A 17,988-nucleotide genomic window follows, 5' to 3' on the forward strand; every position below is an offset into this window, starting at 1 on the left:
AAAGGTTCGGAATGAGAGCCAGGGGTTTTGAGGCCCGGTCGAGGCTCCAAGCTCCGCCCCTTCGCTCCAGATCCCACCCATAAGTTCCCGGGTCCCGCGTCGCAATCCCAGTGGGGCGGGGTCTCAGAGGAATCGGAGGGTGACTCATCACGTGACTCGCTCCGGCCGCAGCCCCCTCGGAAGCTGCTAGGCGGAAGTAGAAGTTCAGAAGAGGGCTAGGCGGAGCCGAACCCACATCCGGGAGAGGCGAGGAAAGCGGAAGTGGCGTTGGTCTGGCCGGAGCCCTTGGGTGAAATTGTTAGGCGTGGAGAGGGAGTGATGTCTTCCAGACTCGGTGCTGTACCCGCCGTGAGTTTCTTGGTTTGACCGTTATGCTTTAGAGGTAGCGCTGTCGAGCCCGGAACACGCGGTCCCTCGCTTTTGTCCCATGCTCAGAGTTGGTTTTATCAGAGGCCATCGTAGGCCCCACCCTTCTAGATCAGATCACCTGTCCCCTTTTTCTTTACCCACGTTCTGCTGCTTGTACCCCACCTCCTTGAATTTAATTCCTCGCCACATTGCCATTAGTTTCTATTCCTTTTACATCCCCAATGTCTCTCATATCCGTTGTCTTTTCTTTTGGCCTCCCTTTTAGAGCCTGGGACAGGGCTTTGAGAATGGGGGAAGACGAAGGCTCTGGTATTGTTACCCGCCTTTGCACTGCTGGAAGATAGGACAGCATATTTTTCCTAAAAGGTGTTGCCTTCTTGTGTTTGAGGTGGTTGCCCCGGGAGAGCTTCGTTTCCTCTGGGCATAGGGGAATTCGTCTTTTTGTGGTCGAGGTTCAGAGGTCCCTAGCACTCACTCGTGTGCTTGTGATTTGCTAGACTTCGGGACCCACAACCTTTAAGCAGCAGAGGAGCACGAGGATCGTGGGAGCTAAGAAGTAAGTGAGGTTTTCTAAGGTCCTTTTATGATTGTGTCGCCAGCGCTGTCCAGTAGAACTTCTTCCTGTGATGAAAATGTTCTGTATCTGCATTGTCCAGTATCATAGCCACTAACCCTGTGTGGATTTTGAGTAGTTGAAATGTGGCTAGTGCAAATGAGGGACTGAATTTTAAATTTTATTTGCTAAGTAAGTTAGGTTTCTAAGGTTCTTTTGTGATTTCGTGGCCAGCGCTGTCCAGTAGAACTTCTTGTGACGAAAATGTTCTGTATCTTCACTGTCTAGTATCATAACTACTAGCCCTGTACAGCTTTTGAGCGCTTGAAATGTGGCTAGTGCGACTGAGGGGTTGAATTTTAAATTTTATTTAATTTTAACTAACTTTAAATAGCCACCTGTAGCTAGTGGCTATCGGATTGGACAGTGTAGGTCTAAGTCTGGTGTGTGGGAGAAAAACCTAGCTTGCATAAAAAGAGTACAAATTATAATAAAAATGGAACCAGTGACTCAGTGATAATTCCGTATTTCTCCAGACATCAATTTCATGCACATAAATACAGTGATGAACTTGGGATGGATGATTTAAAAAAATGGCTGTAAGAAATCCTTGTATTTTTAAACTACTTGGCTGTAAGACTGGTTTGTTATTTAGTACCCTGAAGGTGCTTAGTTTTTCCATGGTTAATACAAAAGAAAACGTTCTTGTTAACTAGACATTAAATGGATTCATTCATTCAGGTGACATTTACTACATGTTTGCTGTGTGCCAGTTCTGTAGTAGGTTAGGTATACAGGCATGAAAAACAACTAGCAATCTAGAAGGGGAGATAGGCAAGTAGAACAACAGAGTTCATTGTAATAAGTAAATATTTTTAAATGGGAATTTAATTTAGCCTTTGGGGAAAGGGAGTGATAGTTTGGAAGGGAAGGATTATCAGAGCAGGTCACTCCTAAGTAGAAACTTGAAAGTTGAGGAATCATACAGTTAGTGAGAAGGAGAAAGGTTTTTCAGAACAGAGAACAGTATGTGAACGTGTGGAAAAAGTTAATGGGATAGTAAGTAGTTCTGTGTGACTGGGATGGAGGATGAGGGATTGCAGGGAGAGCGTTTAGAGAGGTTAGTAGGGGCTAGACCATGAAGGACCTGTTATGGCATGCTACAGTGTTTGGATTTTATCCTGGAAGAGATAATGAGGGAATGACATAGCCAGATAATTGGTCTTAGGCCACTCTGGCAGCATTATGAAGGATGGATTTGGAAGGGTACTGGGAAACTGGTTCAGAGGTTATTATGATAGCCTAACAGATTAATAAAGAACATGCAGCCTGTGGTGGGAACAATACATAGGGAATACATAGGGAACAACATATAGGGAGCGTACAGGTTGTGATGATAAGTGAGTAAGAGAAGGAAGATAGGATATCTATGGGTTTCTGGCTTTGGCCATCAGGTGAATTTTGGTGTAATTCACAGAACTAGGATTTTCTGAATGAGGAGCAACATTTGGAACAAAATCAAGTAGGTTTGGACCTCAGATGAACGGCTGGTCTGAAATACAGAGTTGGGAATCATCAGCTGTAAAAAATAATGGGAAACATGATGTTTTCCTCCACAAGCTGAGCGTTTTAATGGGCTCTTCTAGTTAAAGTGGTTAGAGCGATGTTTCTCAGTGTGAACCTTGGTCACCTAGAGATAATTGTCAAAAAATAAGATTATTGAGTCCCTATGCATTAACCAGATTTGGAATCATTGGGTTTAGGGCGTGGAAATCTTTATTTTTAACTAGCTTCCTAGGAGATTGTGGCATTTGAGAGTCAATGGTGAGAAGTGAGACCAGAGAAGAGTAGAGCATGGAGAACACCAGCTTTTAAAGACTGGGTAGAATTAAATAAGTTTACAAAGAATAACAAGATGAACTAAAGTAGTTTTCTAATGAAATCTAAATATTTGCATGTAGAAGAATGAGCTAGGGGCTTTTAAAATTTTTCGCTAGATCAGAAAGGAGTTGAAAATAGGCTAAACTTTTTATGTTTGTGATCAGAAGCTGAGAGTTGCCACACTGATGACAACAAATTATAAAATAAATACAGTTATGGTAGTCATTGTATCGCAACAAAACTTTTTCTTGTTATATGTATGGAAAGGGAAGTTTGAGCTTAATCTGGTTTTTTAAAATAATCAAATGTCCTGGGGTTGATGGGTAGATATTGTAAAATACTTGAGAATTGTTTTTGTTGAGTCCTTTAAAAATAAAACACGAGACCTGGAGGAGGGATTCCCTAACCACGTTGACTTAATCTCCAATTATGATCATATGAACTATTGCCTTTTCAGTATGCTTTTGCTTATTCATAAGAAAGTATATGGGTACTGTATTTCTGAGTCCTACACTGATAGTAAGATATTCCTACATGGAGAGTTTCCTAAGAGTTGTTACATGGGACTTGGCTCTTAATGGCCTGTTGGTACCATCAGGTCTTCTTGTTGTTGTTGTTGGAGATGAAGTCTTGCTCTGTCTCCTAGGCTGGAGTGCAGTGGCATGATCTCGGCTCACCACAACCTCCGCCTCCCGGGTTCAAGCAATTCTCCTGCCTTGGCCTCCCGAGTAGCTGGGATTACAGGCACACACCACCGTGCCCAGCTAAGTTTTTGTATTTTAGCAGAGACGGGTTTCACCGTGTTGCCCAGGCTAGTCTTGAACTCCTGAGCTCAGGCAGTTCGCCCACCTTGGCCTCCCAAAGTGCTAGGATTGCAGGCATGAACCACTGCGCCTGCCCCTTCAAGTCTTTCTAGCATTGTTTGGGATAGTAGGTTTTGGCCTTAGAGGGCTGCCAATCCATTAAATTTTAAAAATACCTTTATTGAGGTGTAATTAGAGTACAATAGACTGCACATATTTAAAGCGTACACCATGGTCAGCTTTGACCTATGTCTGTACCCATGGAACCATTGCCACAATCAAGATAATAAACGTTTTCATCTCTCTCAAAAGTTTGTTCATGTCTTTTTGCCATTCTTCCTCCACTCCTGTCCACAGGCACCACTGTACAGTGGTTTGCATGTTCTAGGATTTTATATAAGTGAAGTTACACAGTATGTTCTCATTTTTTTCATGATTTCTTTCACTCAGAATAATGATTTTGAGATGAAAAATAGTTTTTATTGCTGAGTAGAATGCCATTATGGATACCATAATTTGTTTAGCCATCTACCTTGATGGACATTTGAGTTATTTTCAGTTTTAGGGTGTCAAACAATAAGGCTGCTGTGAACATTCATGTACAAGTCTTGTGTGGACAAATGCTTTCATTTCTTTGGATAAATATCTAAGGTGGTATTTACCGTCATAGGTTAGTTGATTCATATGGCAGGAGTATGTTTAGCTTTTTAAGAAACTACCTGCTTTCCAAAGTGGTATTATTTTGCATTCCTACCAGCAATGTATGAGAGTCAGTCTTTTCAATTTGAGCTAATTTAATGGGTGTATAGCGGTGTCTCACTGTGGGTTTAATTTGTGGGTTTTTGTGGGGTTTTTTTTTTGTTTTTTTTGTTTTTGAGACAGGATCTCCCTCTGTCACCCAGCCTGGAGTGCAGTGGCCCGATCTCGGCTCACCAAACCCTTTGCCTCCTGGGTTCAATTGATTCTCCTGCCTTAGCGTCCTGAGTAGTTGGGATTACAGGTGTTCACTACTGTGCCTGACTAATTTTGGTATTTTTAGTAGAGATGAGATTTCACCATGTTGGCCAGGCTGGTCTTGAACTCCTGACCTCAAGTGCTCTGCCCGCCTTGGCCTGCCAAAGTGCTGGGGTTACAGCGTTGAGCCACCGCACCTGGCCTAATTTGTGGTTTTTAATTCATCATATATGAATAATAATGTTGAGGATCTGTTCGTATTCTTTTTAAAAAAATTTTTTTTGCATCTGTTCATATTCTTTTTTATTTTTTATTTTTTTGAGACAGAGTTTCGCTCTTGTTGCCCAGGCTGGAGTGCAATGATACGATCTCGGCTCACCGCAACCTCCGCCTCCCCTGTTCAAGTGATTCTTCTGCCTCAGCCTCCTGAGTAGCTGGGATTACAGGCATGCACCATCACGCCCAGCTTATTTTGTGTTTTTAGTAGAGACAGGGTTTCTCCATGTTGGTCAGGCTGGTCTCGAACTCCCGACCTCAGGTGATCTGCCCACCTTTGCCTCCCAAAGTGGTGGGGTTAACGATGTGTGCCACCATGCCCAGCCTTCATCTGTTCGTATTCTTATTGACCATTTGTGTATCTTCTTTTGTAAAGTGTCAGTTTACATTTTTGTCCCTTAAAAAAAGTGGTTTATCTTATTGGATTGTGGTATTTAAAAAAAATCTGTCCTGAATACAACTCCTTTGTCTATTATATTTCCTTACAGTCTGGTTTGTTTTTCATTTTCTTAATAATGTCTTTTGAAGAGCAAAAGGTTTAAATTTATCATTTTTTCTTACGTTTCATGCTTTTCTGTATCCTATTTAAGAAACTTTTGCCTCCCTGGAGGTTGTAGCGAGTCGAGGTGGCGCCACTGCACTCCAGCCTGGGCAACAGAGTGAGATTCCATCTTAAGAAATAATAGTAATTAAAAAGGAACTTTTGCCTCCCTAATTGCAAAGATTTTCTCTGGTGTTTTCTCCTAGAAGTTTTATAGGTTTTATATTTAGGTCTGTGACTCATTTAGAGTTAATTTCTGTGACTGTTATATGGTAAGGGTCAGTGTTGGCTTTTTTTTCTATTTGTATACCCAGTTGTTGGAAAGAGTTTTCTTTCTCTATTGAATTGCCTTGGCACCTTTATCAAACTTCACTTGGACATGTATATGCGTAGGTCTGCTTCTGGACTCTCCTTATTCTGTTCTATTGGTGTTTATTTAGACTCTTGAAATCAGTAAGTCCTCTAACTTTAGTGTTCTTTTTCAAAATTGTTTTGGTTATTCTCAGTTCTTTGTGTTTTTATAAAAAGTATAGAATTGGGTTGCCAATATCTATTAAAAGAAGCTTGCTGAGTATTGATTGGTATTATATTGAATCTATAGATTCCTTTGGGGAAAATTGCTATTTTAACAATATTGAGTTTTCTGATTTATGAACATGCTATATTTTCGCCTTTATTTAAGTCTTCTTAATTACTCTCAGCAATGTGTTGTAGTTTCATTGTAAAAGTCTTGAACATCTTTTGTTAGGTTTGTTCCCAGGTATATTATCTTATTCTGATGTAATTGTAAATGGTATTATTTTTATAATGTCATTTTCTAGTTGATTGGTGCTAGTGTATAAGTATTCAGTTGACTTTGTATGCTATCCTTGTATCCTGACACTTTATAAATTAATTTATTAGTTCTAGTAATTGTTTTGTAGATTCCTTGGGATTTATTTTGTAAGCAATCATATAATCTGCAAGTAGGGACAGTTTTGCTTTTTTCCTTTTGATCTTGTTTTAAACCATTGCAATGGCATTCAGCAGTGAAACTACGTGGGCCTGGAGTTTTCACTTTGAGAAGGATTTTATAAATTCAGTTTATTTAATAGATACAGGGCTACTTAGATTTCCAGTTTCTTCTTGTGTCAGTTTTGGTAAGTAGTATTTTTAAAGAAATTTGTTCATTGTAATTTTTCCATAGATTAGCATGAAGTTATTCAAAGTATATTATTACTTAGTGTCTACATAATCTGCGATAACCCCTCTTTCATTTCTGATACTGGTTATTTGTAGTATCTTTTTTTGTTGATCAGTCTAGCTACAGGGTTGTCAATTTTGTGATCATTTCAAAGAACCACATTTCCCTTGTTGTCTGTTTTCTAGTTCATGGGTTTCTCTTCTTACTTTTTCTTTGGTTTACTTTGCTTTTCCTTTTAAGGTATCTTAAGGTGAATTCTTAAGTCATTGATTTTAGATCTTTTCTAGTATAAGCATTTAGAGCTTTAAGTTTCTTTCTAAGTATTGTTTTAGTTGCATCCTACAAATGTTGATATGCATATTTTTGTTGTTTTTCCAGTGTAAAATATTTTCAAATTTCATTTGTAATTTCATTTTGGACCTATGAATTATTTAGAAGTAGATCATTTAATTTGCAGATATTTGGATTTTTTGTGTTTTTTGTTTTTAGATATCTTCCTATTATTGATTCCTGAGTTGATACCAATGTGGTCAGAGAATACACTGTGTAATTCTCATCCTTTTAATAAAAGTTAAAGTTGATGGCCCAGCGTAAGATCTAGCTTAATGAATGCACAATGTGCACTTGAAAAGAATATATATCCTGCAGTTGTTAGATGTAGTGTTGTGTAAATGTTAACTAGAGCAAGGTGGCTAATAGTGCAGTTCAGATAATTTTCATCTTTCACTGAATTTTTGTCTAGTACCAGTTGCTGAAAGGGGGAGGTCTTAAATTTTCTGCTAGGATTGTGGAATTGTCTATTTTCCCCTGTAATTCTGTCAGTTTTCGCTTTGTGTACTTTGAGGCTCTATTATTAGGCACATACGGTGGGTAATTATGTCTTCCCAATGATTTGACACTTTTGTCATTATGAAGTGTCTCTTTTTATTTCTGGCAGTACTCTTTGTCTTGAAGTCTGTTTTATCTGATATTAAAATAGTCATTCCAGCCTTATGTTTGCTGATTGTATGATACAATTTTTTTCATCCGTTTACTTTCAATCTATAGATGTCTTTATATTTTAGAGTGTGCTTCTTGTAGGTAGCATGTAGTAGGGTATCACTTTTTAATTTACTCTGTCAATTGCTGACTTTTAACTGGAGTGTTTAGCCTGTAAACATTTAAATTAATTATTGATATGGTTGGATAGTCTACCCTTTTATTTTTTGTTCTCTGTTTATCCCTTGTTTTTTGTTCCTGAGTTTCTTCTTTTGGATTATTTGAATGCTGTGTGTCTGCCTCTCCTCTTGTATTTTCAAGAGACAGTGTCTTGCTCTGTTGCACAGGCTGGAGTTGCTGGTACATTCATTGCTTACTGGGCTCAAGTGATCCTCCCACCTCAGCCTCCCAAGTAGCTGACATTACAGAGGTGTGAGCCATCTACCCCAGCCTGTTTACCATTTCTATTACTCTTTCTTCATCCTTAAAAATCCAATTTTCTCTCTGTTACTATTTTTCTTCAGCTGGAATCATTTGTTTTAGCATTTCTTATGGAGCAGGCCTGCTTACAACGAATTCTCTTAGTTTTATTTCTGAGGACATTTTCACTGAATATAGAATTCTGAATTCACAAATTTTTTCTCTCAAGATTTTAAAGATATTTCTTTTTCCTTTTCTTTTTTCTTTTTGGAGACAGGGTCTCACTCTGTTGCCACGGCTGAAGTGCAGTGGCGCAGTGATAGCTCACTGAAGCCTCAAATTCCTCAGCTCAAGGGATCCTCCCACTTTAGCCTCCTGAGTAGCTGGGACTATAGTTGCATGGCACCACACCTGGATAATTGCTTTAAATTTTGTTTATTTTTATTTTTTTGTGGGTACATAGTAAGGATATATATTTCTGTGGTACATGAGATATTTTGATACAGGCATACAATGTGAAATCACATCATGGGGAATGGGATATCCATCCCCTCAAGCATTTATCCTTTGTGTTATAGACAGTCCAGTTACACTCTTACTTATTTTAAAATGTACAATTAAGTTCTTAAAATTATTATTATTTTTTGAGACGGAGTCTCGCTCTGTCACCAGGCTGGAGCACAGTGGCGTATCTCGGCTCACTGCAACCTCTGCCTCCCAGGTGCAAGCATTTCTCCTGTCTCAGCCTTCCAGGTAGCTGGGACTGCAGGCACACGCCACCATGCCCAGCTAATTTTTGTATTTTTAGTAGAGACGGGGTTTCACCATGTTGGCCAGGATGGTCTTGATCTCTTGACCTTGTGATCCGCCTGCCTCGGCCTCCCAAAGTTCTGGGATTACAGGCATGAGCCACCACGTCCAGCCTTAAAATTATTTTTTGTGGAGACAAGGTCTTGCTATGTTGCCTAAGCTGGTCTTGAACTCGTGGGCTCAAACATTCTCCCTGCCTTGGCCTCCCAAAGTGCTGGGATTACAAGTGTGAGCCATTACACTAGTCCAATTTTAAAGATACTGTACTGTCTTCTGGCATTCTTGGTTTCTGTTGAGAAACCCATGGTCATTTAAATCATTTCCTGTAATGTAGTATGTCACTTTTCTGAAGCTTTCTAGTTTAAAACAAAATCTTTGGCTTTGAATAGTTTCTTATTTATTTAAAAAAGTTATTTTGAGACAGGATCTAACTCCCGTTGCCCAGGCTGAAGTGCAGTGGTACAACCTCTGCTCACTGCAGCCTCATCCTCCTGGGCTCAGGTGATTCTCCCACCTCAGCCTGCTGAGTAGCTGGGACTATAGGTGCACCCCACCACAACTGGCTAATTTTTTGTATTTTTAATAGAGATAGGGTTTTGCCATGTTGCCCAGGCTGGTCTTGAATTCCTGGGCTCAAGGGATCTGCCTGCCTCAGCCTCCTAAAGTGCTGGGATTACAGGCTTGAGCCATTGCACCCAGCTTAGTTTTTTTTTTTATTTTTAATTTTTTTGTTTTTTTGAGATGGAGTCTTGCTCTGTCGCCCAGGGCGGCTGGAGTGCAGCGGCATGATCTTGGCTCAGTGCATCCTCTGCTTCCCAGGTTCAAGTGATTCTCCTGTCTCAGCCTCCCAAGTAGCTGGGACTACAGGCACCCACCACCATACCCAGCTAATTTTTGTATTTTAGTAGAGGTGGGGCTTCACCATGTTGGCCAGGCTGGTCTCCAACTCCTGACCTCGAGTGATCTGCCTGCCTTGGCCTCCCAAAGTGCTGGGATTACAGGTGTGAGCCACAACACCTGGCCTAGTTTATTTTTTATTGAAGTAAAGTATACTTATATAATTTATCATGTTTACCTTTTTTTTTTTTTGAAACGGAGTTTCGCTTGTTGCCCAGGCTGGAGTACAAATGGCACGATCTTGGCTCACCACAACCTCCGCCTCCCAGGTTCAAGTGTTTCTTCTGCCTCAGCCTACCTGGTAGCTGGGATTATAGGCATGTGCCACCATGCCCAGCTAATTTTGTATTTTTAGTAGAGATGGGGTTTCTCCATGTTGGTCAAGCTGGTCTTGAACTCCCGACCTCAGGTGATCCACCTGCCTCGGCCTCCCAAAGTGCTGGGATTATAGGCGTGAGCCACCACGCCCAGCCAGTATATTTATATTCTTTTTCTTTTTTTTCCTCTTTTCACTCCCCCATCTCTCCTCTCCCCTTCCTGGCTGAATAGTTTCATTAAGATGTGTCTTGGTTGGGTACCGTGGCTCATGCCTGTAATCCCAGCACTTTGTGAGGCTGAGGTAGGAAGATTGCTTGAGCCCAGGAGTTTAAGACCAGCCTGGACAACAAAGTGAGACCCCGTCTCTACACACACACGAAAAAGAATGAGCTGGGGTACCGTGGCACACACTTGTGGTCTCAGCTACTCAGGAGGCTGAGGTTGGAGGATTGTTTAAGCCTGGGAGGCGGAGGCTGTGCTTGAGCCACTACACTCCAGCCTGAGTGACAGAGTGAGACCCTGTCTCAAAAAAAAAAAAAGAAAAAAAGTGCTTTGGACCAACCTGGGCAACATAACAAGACCCTGTCTCTATGAAAAAACACAGAGTTTAGTGGATATGATGGTGTGCACCTGTGGTCTCAGCTACTCGGGTATGGTGAAGTGGGAGGATCACTTGAGCCAGAGAGGTCCAAGCTGCAGTGAGCCATGTGCCACTGCACTCTGGCCTGTAGAACAGAATGAGACTGTGTTTCAAAACAAAACAAAAAGATGTGTCTTGGTATGTTTTTCTCTGAGTTATCCTATTTGGTGTTTGTTGAGCTCCTTGAATCTGTAAATTTATATCTGACCAAATGTGGGGGATTTTCCACCATTTTTTTTTTCAAATGTATTTTTCTGCCTTAGTATCTTTTGCCTCTCCTCTGGGATTACAACTACACTTAAGTTAAAACTTTTGGTATTAGGGTTCTGTTGACTGTTTTTCAATCTTTTTTTCTCTTTGTTCTTCAGGCTTTTTTTTTTAAATTATTATTTTTTATTTTTTTGAAACGGAGTCTCGCACTATCACCCAGGCTGGAGTGCAGTGACACGATCTCTGCTCACCGCAACCTCCACCTCCTAGGTTCAAGCCATTCTCCTGCCTCCTGAGTAGCTGAGATTACAGGCACCTGCCACCAGGCCTAGCTAATTTTTTTGTATTTTTAGTAGAGACAGGGTTTCACTAGGTTGGTCAGGCTGGTCTTGAACTCCTGACCTTGTGATCTGCCTGCATCGGCCTCCCAAAGTGCTGGGATTACAGGCGGGAGCCACCATACCTGATGGAGACTGGGTCATTTCTATTGAACGGGTCTTCAAGTTCACGGACTCTTTCCTCTGTCATCTCCATTCTATTACTGAACCTATCTGATGAGTTTGTATTTCAGATACTGTATTTTTCAGTTCTAAGACTTCATTTGGTTCTTTTTTACGGTTTCTTTTTCTGCTGATGATTCCTACCTTTTCCTTCATTTCTTGTGTGTTTTCTTTATAAGAAAGTATTTCTTTTTTATTAAAAGTATTTGATAGTCCCAACATCTGGATCACCTTGGGGTTGGCAGGTTTTGGTCATCTGTTCCTTTGAAAATTGCTCACATTTTCCTGGTTCTTTGTGTATTGCATAATTTTGGAATTTATCCTCATCATTGTGAATACTGTTTGTGTAGATTTTGGGTCCTATTATAATTCTTCTGGGGAATGTTGCTATTTCTGTTTTTAGCAGGCAACCCTGCTTCAGGTTCAGGCCAGAACTTCTGTCTTGCTTTTGGAGGCATTGGTTAAAATCTCAGTTCTGTTCTTTATGTCTTTGCTATGATGATTTGGGCTGTCCCAAACGTGAATAGCTCAGGGGCTGGTCTGAAACTTCTGCAGGTGTTTCCAATCTTGTTTCAGTTCTCCAGGCTTTTGCTGCTTTTGTTTGGGTCACATTAGAGTTTGAATCTTATTTTGGTTTTCAAAGTCTTTGCTAGGCTGGTACGTATGGATATATGCCATACATTCATGGCTAAGGTTAAGTTGTGACTTGTGTGGATTTATACACTGAATTAAGGGATTCTCTTTTTTGCCTGTTTTCTCTCCAGCATTCCCCCCACCCCCAGTCCCCCAACTCTGGTCTGCAGGGACCTTTTTTCCTGATTTACCTGGTCAGAAAGAAGGGAGTTTCTAGAATTAAAGCTGCCCATGCTGCTCTGAAAGTGGGGTTCATCCTCATTGCAAATTCATACTTAAGGGAAAAGGACAGAACTGGAAAACTCACCCCATTTGGGTCACTTCTCCCAACTTTGACTCCCCTGCGCAATTTACTTGTTTTTGTTTGCTTTACAGAGTCCAGTGAGCAGGAGGGGTGGGCCTTAGTGGGCTTAGCTGCCCTTCCAGAGCCAGGACTTCTGTGTATTAAATTTGTGTTATTGGACCTCATGTGTGGAGAGCCGAAACTCATTCTTCCCTGTCTGTAACATACTGACATAACCAGTCTCTGTTGTGTTTATTCATCCCCATTTCCATCCCCTCCCTTCTAGAGGAAACTGTATAAACAAGTGTGATGTTTGCCCTTAAATATTTATGACTCCTTTAAAAATAAGCTTTAAAATAAGCTACTTTATGTGTGGATTTGTTTTTAGCTTGCTGAACTGACATTGTGCTAGAGATACTGTTTTGTTTCTTTTTTCATTCAACAGTATCTTTTTTAGTTATGTTCATGTCTCTATGTGTAGAATTGCTTTATTGCTTCTAACAGCAACATAGTATTCCATAGTAGGCATCTATCACATTTTACAAGGATGGTCACTGTGTTACTTCCAACTCCCTGCTGTCACAAACAAACCTCTCTATGTGTAATTCTTATTAGCTCTACATCTGAAGTGTTATCTTGAATCTGCCAATTCAAGTTAACTTTTTTCCTTTTGTTTACTCTTTCTCCCATGGTCTGTCTCCATAGAGCAGCCAGAAGGATCTTTCTGAACCGTAAATCTAAAGTAGGCCTCACAGGTATTTAGCTGGAAAAGGGAGATTCTAGGAGTCCATAGACCACTCTTGGAGAACTGCTGCTCTACTGCATCTTGAGCCACCTAGAAGAGTGTCTGATGCTTTGTAGTTAGAGAGTAATGTTTTTTAACTGTCATATTGACTGGTCTTAGATTTTGGAATCTGGATTCAGCTGTATACCAAAAATCTCTGGCCAGATTAATTCATGCAAGATAGCATCCATCCTTTAGCTGTGGAAGCTAAGTATCATGTTGCCTAAATAAGATAGGGCATCAGGTTTTAGGGAGAATGCTGAGGGAGAAGGAAGATGGGTCAGATTAGGGCCTACAGACTATTCTTTTTCCTTAGAGATACCCTTTAGTTACCATCCCTCTGTCAGAGAAAGAGAGAGGCTGGGACATACCAGGTTACAAATCCAGGGAGTCTTCCGAAGGGTCACAGAACACTTTATTGCTTCACCTACTTTCTTTTCTTAGATAAATCTAGGAAGGGTGTCTAGTTGGGCTGCAAAGTGATCATTTGTATGTACTGCTTACTCTTTCTGATTACAATGAAGTGTGATAATAATTGTATATGTTGTGTTAGATCAACTATTGTTATTGTTAGGTGATTACAACTTACATTGTGTTTTTATAGCAGGCTTCTTAGTTTTCTGCAAGGTAACCAACTTGGTTATAATATAAAAGAATGTATAGAAATTTTGCTCCAGACCTTCCTTTGTGGTATATATTTTTATGTTGTATTAGTAGCAGGACCCAGTGCTCCATAAAGGATAATAGTTTCCAGTACACTATCCCTCATGATGACTCTTTAAGTGGTTCATCGTCTGCCTCTTCGTGTGAACCAGTGAGTGATTTTCCAGCATCTTTCCGAAAATCTACCTACTGGATGAAGATGAGAAGGATCAAGCCAGCTGCTACTTCTCATGTCGAAGGTATCAATATCAGTGTTTTAATCCGAAGACAGGTCACTTCCTAAAGTTATAGTTTGAGATTGTTGTAAATACCTCTTAAGAGTATTAAATGCCGGCCAGGTGTGGTGGCTCATGCCTGTAATCCCAGTACTTTAGGAGGCTGAGTTAGGCGGATCATGAGGTCAGGAGATCGAGACCATCCTGGCTAACATGGTGAAACCCTGTATCTACTAAAAATACAAAAAATTAGCCAGGCCGGGTGGCAGGCGCCTGTAGTCCCAGCTACTTGGGAGGCTGAGGCAGGAGAATGGGGTGAACCCGGGAGGCGGAGCTTGCAGTGAGCCAAGATTGCACCGCTCCACTCCAGCCTGGGCGACAGAGCAAGGCTCCGTCTCAAAAAAAAAAAAAGAGTATTAAATGCGACATATTTGTTTCTCATTAGTGATTTAAAAAAATTTAAGGTGTTAGGCTATTGCATCCTGTCCCATTAGCTTCATGAACTGCTATGTGATAGAGTGAAATTCTGCTAATCTTACTCCTCTAGGTTATACTTAGCATTTGATTTTCTTCTTTGTAGGATTAGAAGTTTCTCTTCTTCTTCTTCTCTTTCTCCTTCTTCTTCTTCTTTTTTTTCTTTTTCTTTTTTTTTTTTTTGAGACGGAGTTTCACTCTTGTTGCCCAGGCTAGAGTGAAGTGACTCAATCTCAGCTCACCACACCCTCCGCCTCCTGGGTTCAAGCAATTCTCCTGCCTCAGCCTCCTGAGTAGCTGGAATTACAGGCATGTGCCACCACACGCCTGGCTAATTTTGTATTTTTAGTAGAGATGGGTTTCTCCATGTCCATCAGGCCAGTCTTGAACTCGCAACCTCAGGTAATCCTCCCACTTCGGCCCCCCAGAGTGCTGGGATTACAGACGTGAGCCATGGCGCCCGGCCCCCCTTTTCTTCCAGTTTGATCCTCTGTTGATGATTTAGGGGCTGGTGTAAGGGTTATTCAGGGGAGAATATTCTAGATGGTCACAGTCTCAAGAGTCCTTGGTAGCTAATCCTCTATCTTGAGCAATTCTTATCCTCTTGTTAGCCTCAAATCAAGATTAAGCAAAACACATTGCTTGAATGCCCTTATTATTCATAAGGAACAATGGATGATTTGGGATAGATAACAATATAAAAAGAAAGAGGGAGTGGGTCAGTTAATGAGAAGTTACACCAACTTCCCTAAAAACGTTATAGACATTTCTCTGAGGCCTGTGTTCACTGACGATCTTTCCCTCTGATGGTCTTGTGAGTGATGTTTTGAAGACAGGCCTAGATGTTCATTTACAAAGTGTGCTGAGTTTTTGTTTTGTTTTTGTATGGTACTTCAGGGTCAGGTGGAGTATCAGCCAAGGGAAAAAGGAAACCCAGGCAGGAAGAAGATGAAGACTATCGAGAATTTCCTCAGAAGAAGCATAAGCTTTATGGTAAGGCAGTAACTTTTCTACTTCTTTTTCCCTGGGTGACTAAGCTTTATTCTTTGAGGATAAAGGAAAGAGAAGCCTTAGTTTGAGCCCTTCAGTGACCTCTGAGCCCTTTGAATTGTTTGGGAGGGAATGGCCTCCATCCTGCCTCGTTATACCCTTTCATTCTGTCATGACTTAGGCAGTCAGTCGGTTGAGGGACTGGGAAATAGGGTGTTGAAGAGAAGGAGGGGGAAGAGATTTTGGTATTAGCAAGAGTGATGTGCTGGGCTTCAAGTTTCTGTCTTGTGTCAGGGAGGAAGCAACGGCCTAAAACTCAGCCCAATCCTAAATCCCAGGCCCGTCGTATTCGGAAGGAACCACCAGTTTATGCAGCAGGTATGTTTTCTTTTGGAAGTTTTGTGGGATGTAGTTCTCACATTCTGATTTGTTGTTGGTGTTGTCTGTGAAGGAATGAGGTGCTAAAGCATTTCTTTAAGGAGGCAGTTACTAAGGGCCCGAGTTTGGAGTCAGACAGACCTTTGCTCAAGTTTTGGCTCTTCATTAACTTTGTGACCTGCCTTAATTTGTTTAACTTCCTCTTGCCTCAGTTTCCCTGTCTATGAATAGGGGTAATAAAGGCAGTCAGAATTGTTGTGAAAATTAAATGGATAAAAACATTTAGCATAGTCTCAGGCACACAAGAAACACTCAGCAGACAGGCTGTGACATTTCGCAGTATCCTATTGTTATATCCTGTGGTGAAAAATGTGGCTGCCTAATTCTTGAAGCCACTGGGCTTTGGAGTGGATCTCAGGTGGTTTTTATCATGGTGAAATGAGTAGGAATTTTCAGAAATTCTTCACTGTCTAAAAAAATACTGCTTTTAGAAGTTATACCCAACAAGAGTCTCTTCATTGTAGTCTGCCAGGAAAAGGAAAAACCATTTTATAATACTTTTCCTAAATCGTGGGATTATGCTTTTTGTTTCTGGAGAATACTGCAGATTACAAAGTGTTTCTTTCTCTCCTTTGTAGGCAGTTTGGAGGAGCAATGGTACTTAGAAATCGTTGATAAAGGCAGTGTCTCCTGCCCTACCTGCCAGGCAGTGGGGAGGAAGACCATAGAGGGTTTAAAGAAACACATGGAAAACTGCAAGCAGGTTAGATATTTTGGCGTTTCATAACTGTTACGATATTTTTACCCAAACTTTAGACCTCTTTTGCTGTGTTGGATATGCTGGTTATAATGGATGAAAAGCAGCATTGTATAATAAAGGAAACATAGGCTTTGGATCTGACAGAGTTAGGTTTGAATCTTCTCTTAGCCACATACTAGTGTGACATTTAGCTTTTTATATGTAGACTTCAGTTTCATTTGTAAAATAGAGAAAAAATAATAAATGCAAAGTAACAAAAACCTTATGTAGTCCATGAGAGGATAAGAAAGAAGTAACACAGGGCTAAGTGCCTAGCCCATTACTTGGCAAATATTGGCATTCAGTTAATGGTAATTCTTATTATTTTATAAGTGAATTGCCTGTATTTTGCCCTTGAAGACATGACACTGAGTTTCTGGGATTTTGAGATACAGTGACTATTGAGTTTGAGAAATAAAGGAGACATAGATGAAAGCATTTTAGTAGGACTTTGTGACATTCTGTTTCTCTGTGGAACAACCTAGCACTGAGCAGTATTTTTCCTTCTAGGAAATGTTTACTTGTCATCATTGTGGGAAACAACTTCGTTCACTGGCAGGGATGAAGTATCACGTCATGGCAAATCATAATAGTCTGGTAAGAGTGTCTTCTGTCTTTTGTGAGTGTTTGGATGTCTTTTTTTTTTTTTTGAGATGGAGTCTCACTCTGTCGCCCAGACTGGAGTGCAGTGGCATGATCTCGGCTTACTGCAACCTTCACCTCCTGGGTTCAAACTATTGTCCTGCCTCAGCCTCCCAAGTAGCTGGGATTACAGGCATGTGCCACCACACTCGGCTGATTTTGTATTTTTAGTAGAGATGGAGGTTTCTCCATGTTGGTCAGGCTGGTCTTGACCTCCCTACCTCAGGTGATCTGCCTGCCTTGGCCTCCCAAAGTGCTGGGATTGCAGGCGTGAGCCACCGCGCAGCAATTTTTTGTATTTTTAGTAGAGACTGAGTTTCACCACGTTGGCCAAGCTGGTCTCGAACTCCTGACCTCAGGTGATCCACCCTCCTTGGCCTGCCGAAGTGCTGGGATTACAGGCGTGAGCTACTGTGCCCAGCCTGGATGTCTTTTACTTACGTAAGTGTAGATATCTCAGTGCAGATGGCTCTGGGATTTTATAAGGGTGTGAGTAAGAAGAGACTTTTGATAAAAGAATTAATGCACAGCGAAACCTTTGCGTGAATCCATGAATATTTGTGTGTTTAGGTTGGCTCCAAAGGTTCATATCCTGGGAGGTAGAGGCTCAGAACTCTTATTTCCATTATATTCACTTCCTTTGTTCAGGAGAAGATGGAGAAAGCCAGGAGTCAGATAACTTGGGCTTCATTAGCACCAACTTAGCTGCCAGTCCAATCCTTGATTCTTCTCTGATATTTTTTTTCCCTGATATTATCTGATATTATCTTTTCCATGAATCATCTTCTTGTTTG

At 40.9% G+C, this 17,988-nt stretch overlaps 1 protein-coding gene across 5 annotated transcripts in view; it reads left to right on the forward strand.

The window, feature by feature from the left end:
* The first annotated feature begins 225 nt into the window (after positions 1–225).
* The window catches only part of ZNF512 (zinc finger protein 512), a 38,637-nt gene continuing 20,874 nt past the window's right edge, over positions 226–17,988 (forward strand). For 2 of the 5 annotated variants that reach the window (XM_007971108.3, XM_038006720.2), the window contains exons 1-7: positions 226–348; positions 867–925; positions 13,748–13,935; positions 15,283–15,378; positions 15,670–15,753; positions 16,392–16,516; positions 17,063–17,149. In XM_007971108.3, the coding sequence (XP_007969299.1) occupies positions 319–348; positions 867–925; positions 13,748–13,935; positions 15,283–15,378; positions 15,670–15,753; positions 16,392–16,516; positions 17,063–17,149 (669 nt within the window). In that variant the 5' untranslated portion in view covers positions 226–318. The remainder of the gene's footprint in view (positions 349–866; positions 926–13,747; positions 13,936–15,282; positions 15,379–15,669; positions 15,754–16,391; positions 16,517–17,062; positions 17,150–17,988) is intronic. The other 3 variants (XM_007971109.3, XM_007971112.3, XM_007971113.3) reach the window with 3 other exon arrangements.

This window comes from Chlorocebus sabaeus, chromosome 14 (assembly GCF_047675955.1).
Source record: "Chlorocebus sabaeus isolate Y175 chromosome 14, mChlSab1.0.hap1, whole genome shotgun sequence".
In the NCBI taxonomy this organism is placed as follows: domain Eukaryota; kingdom Metazoa; phylum Chordata; class Mammalia; order Primates; family Cercopithecidae; genus Chlorocebus; species Chlorocebus sabaeus.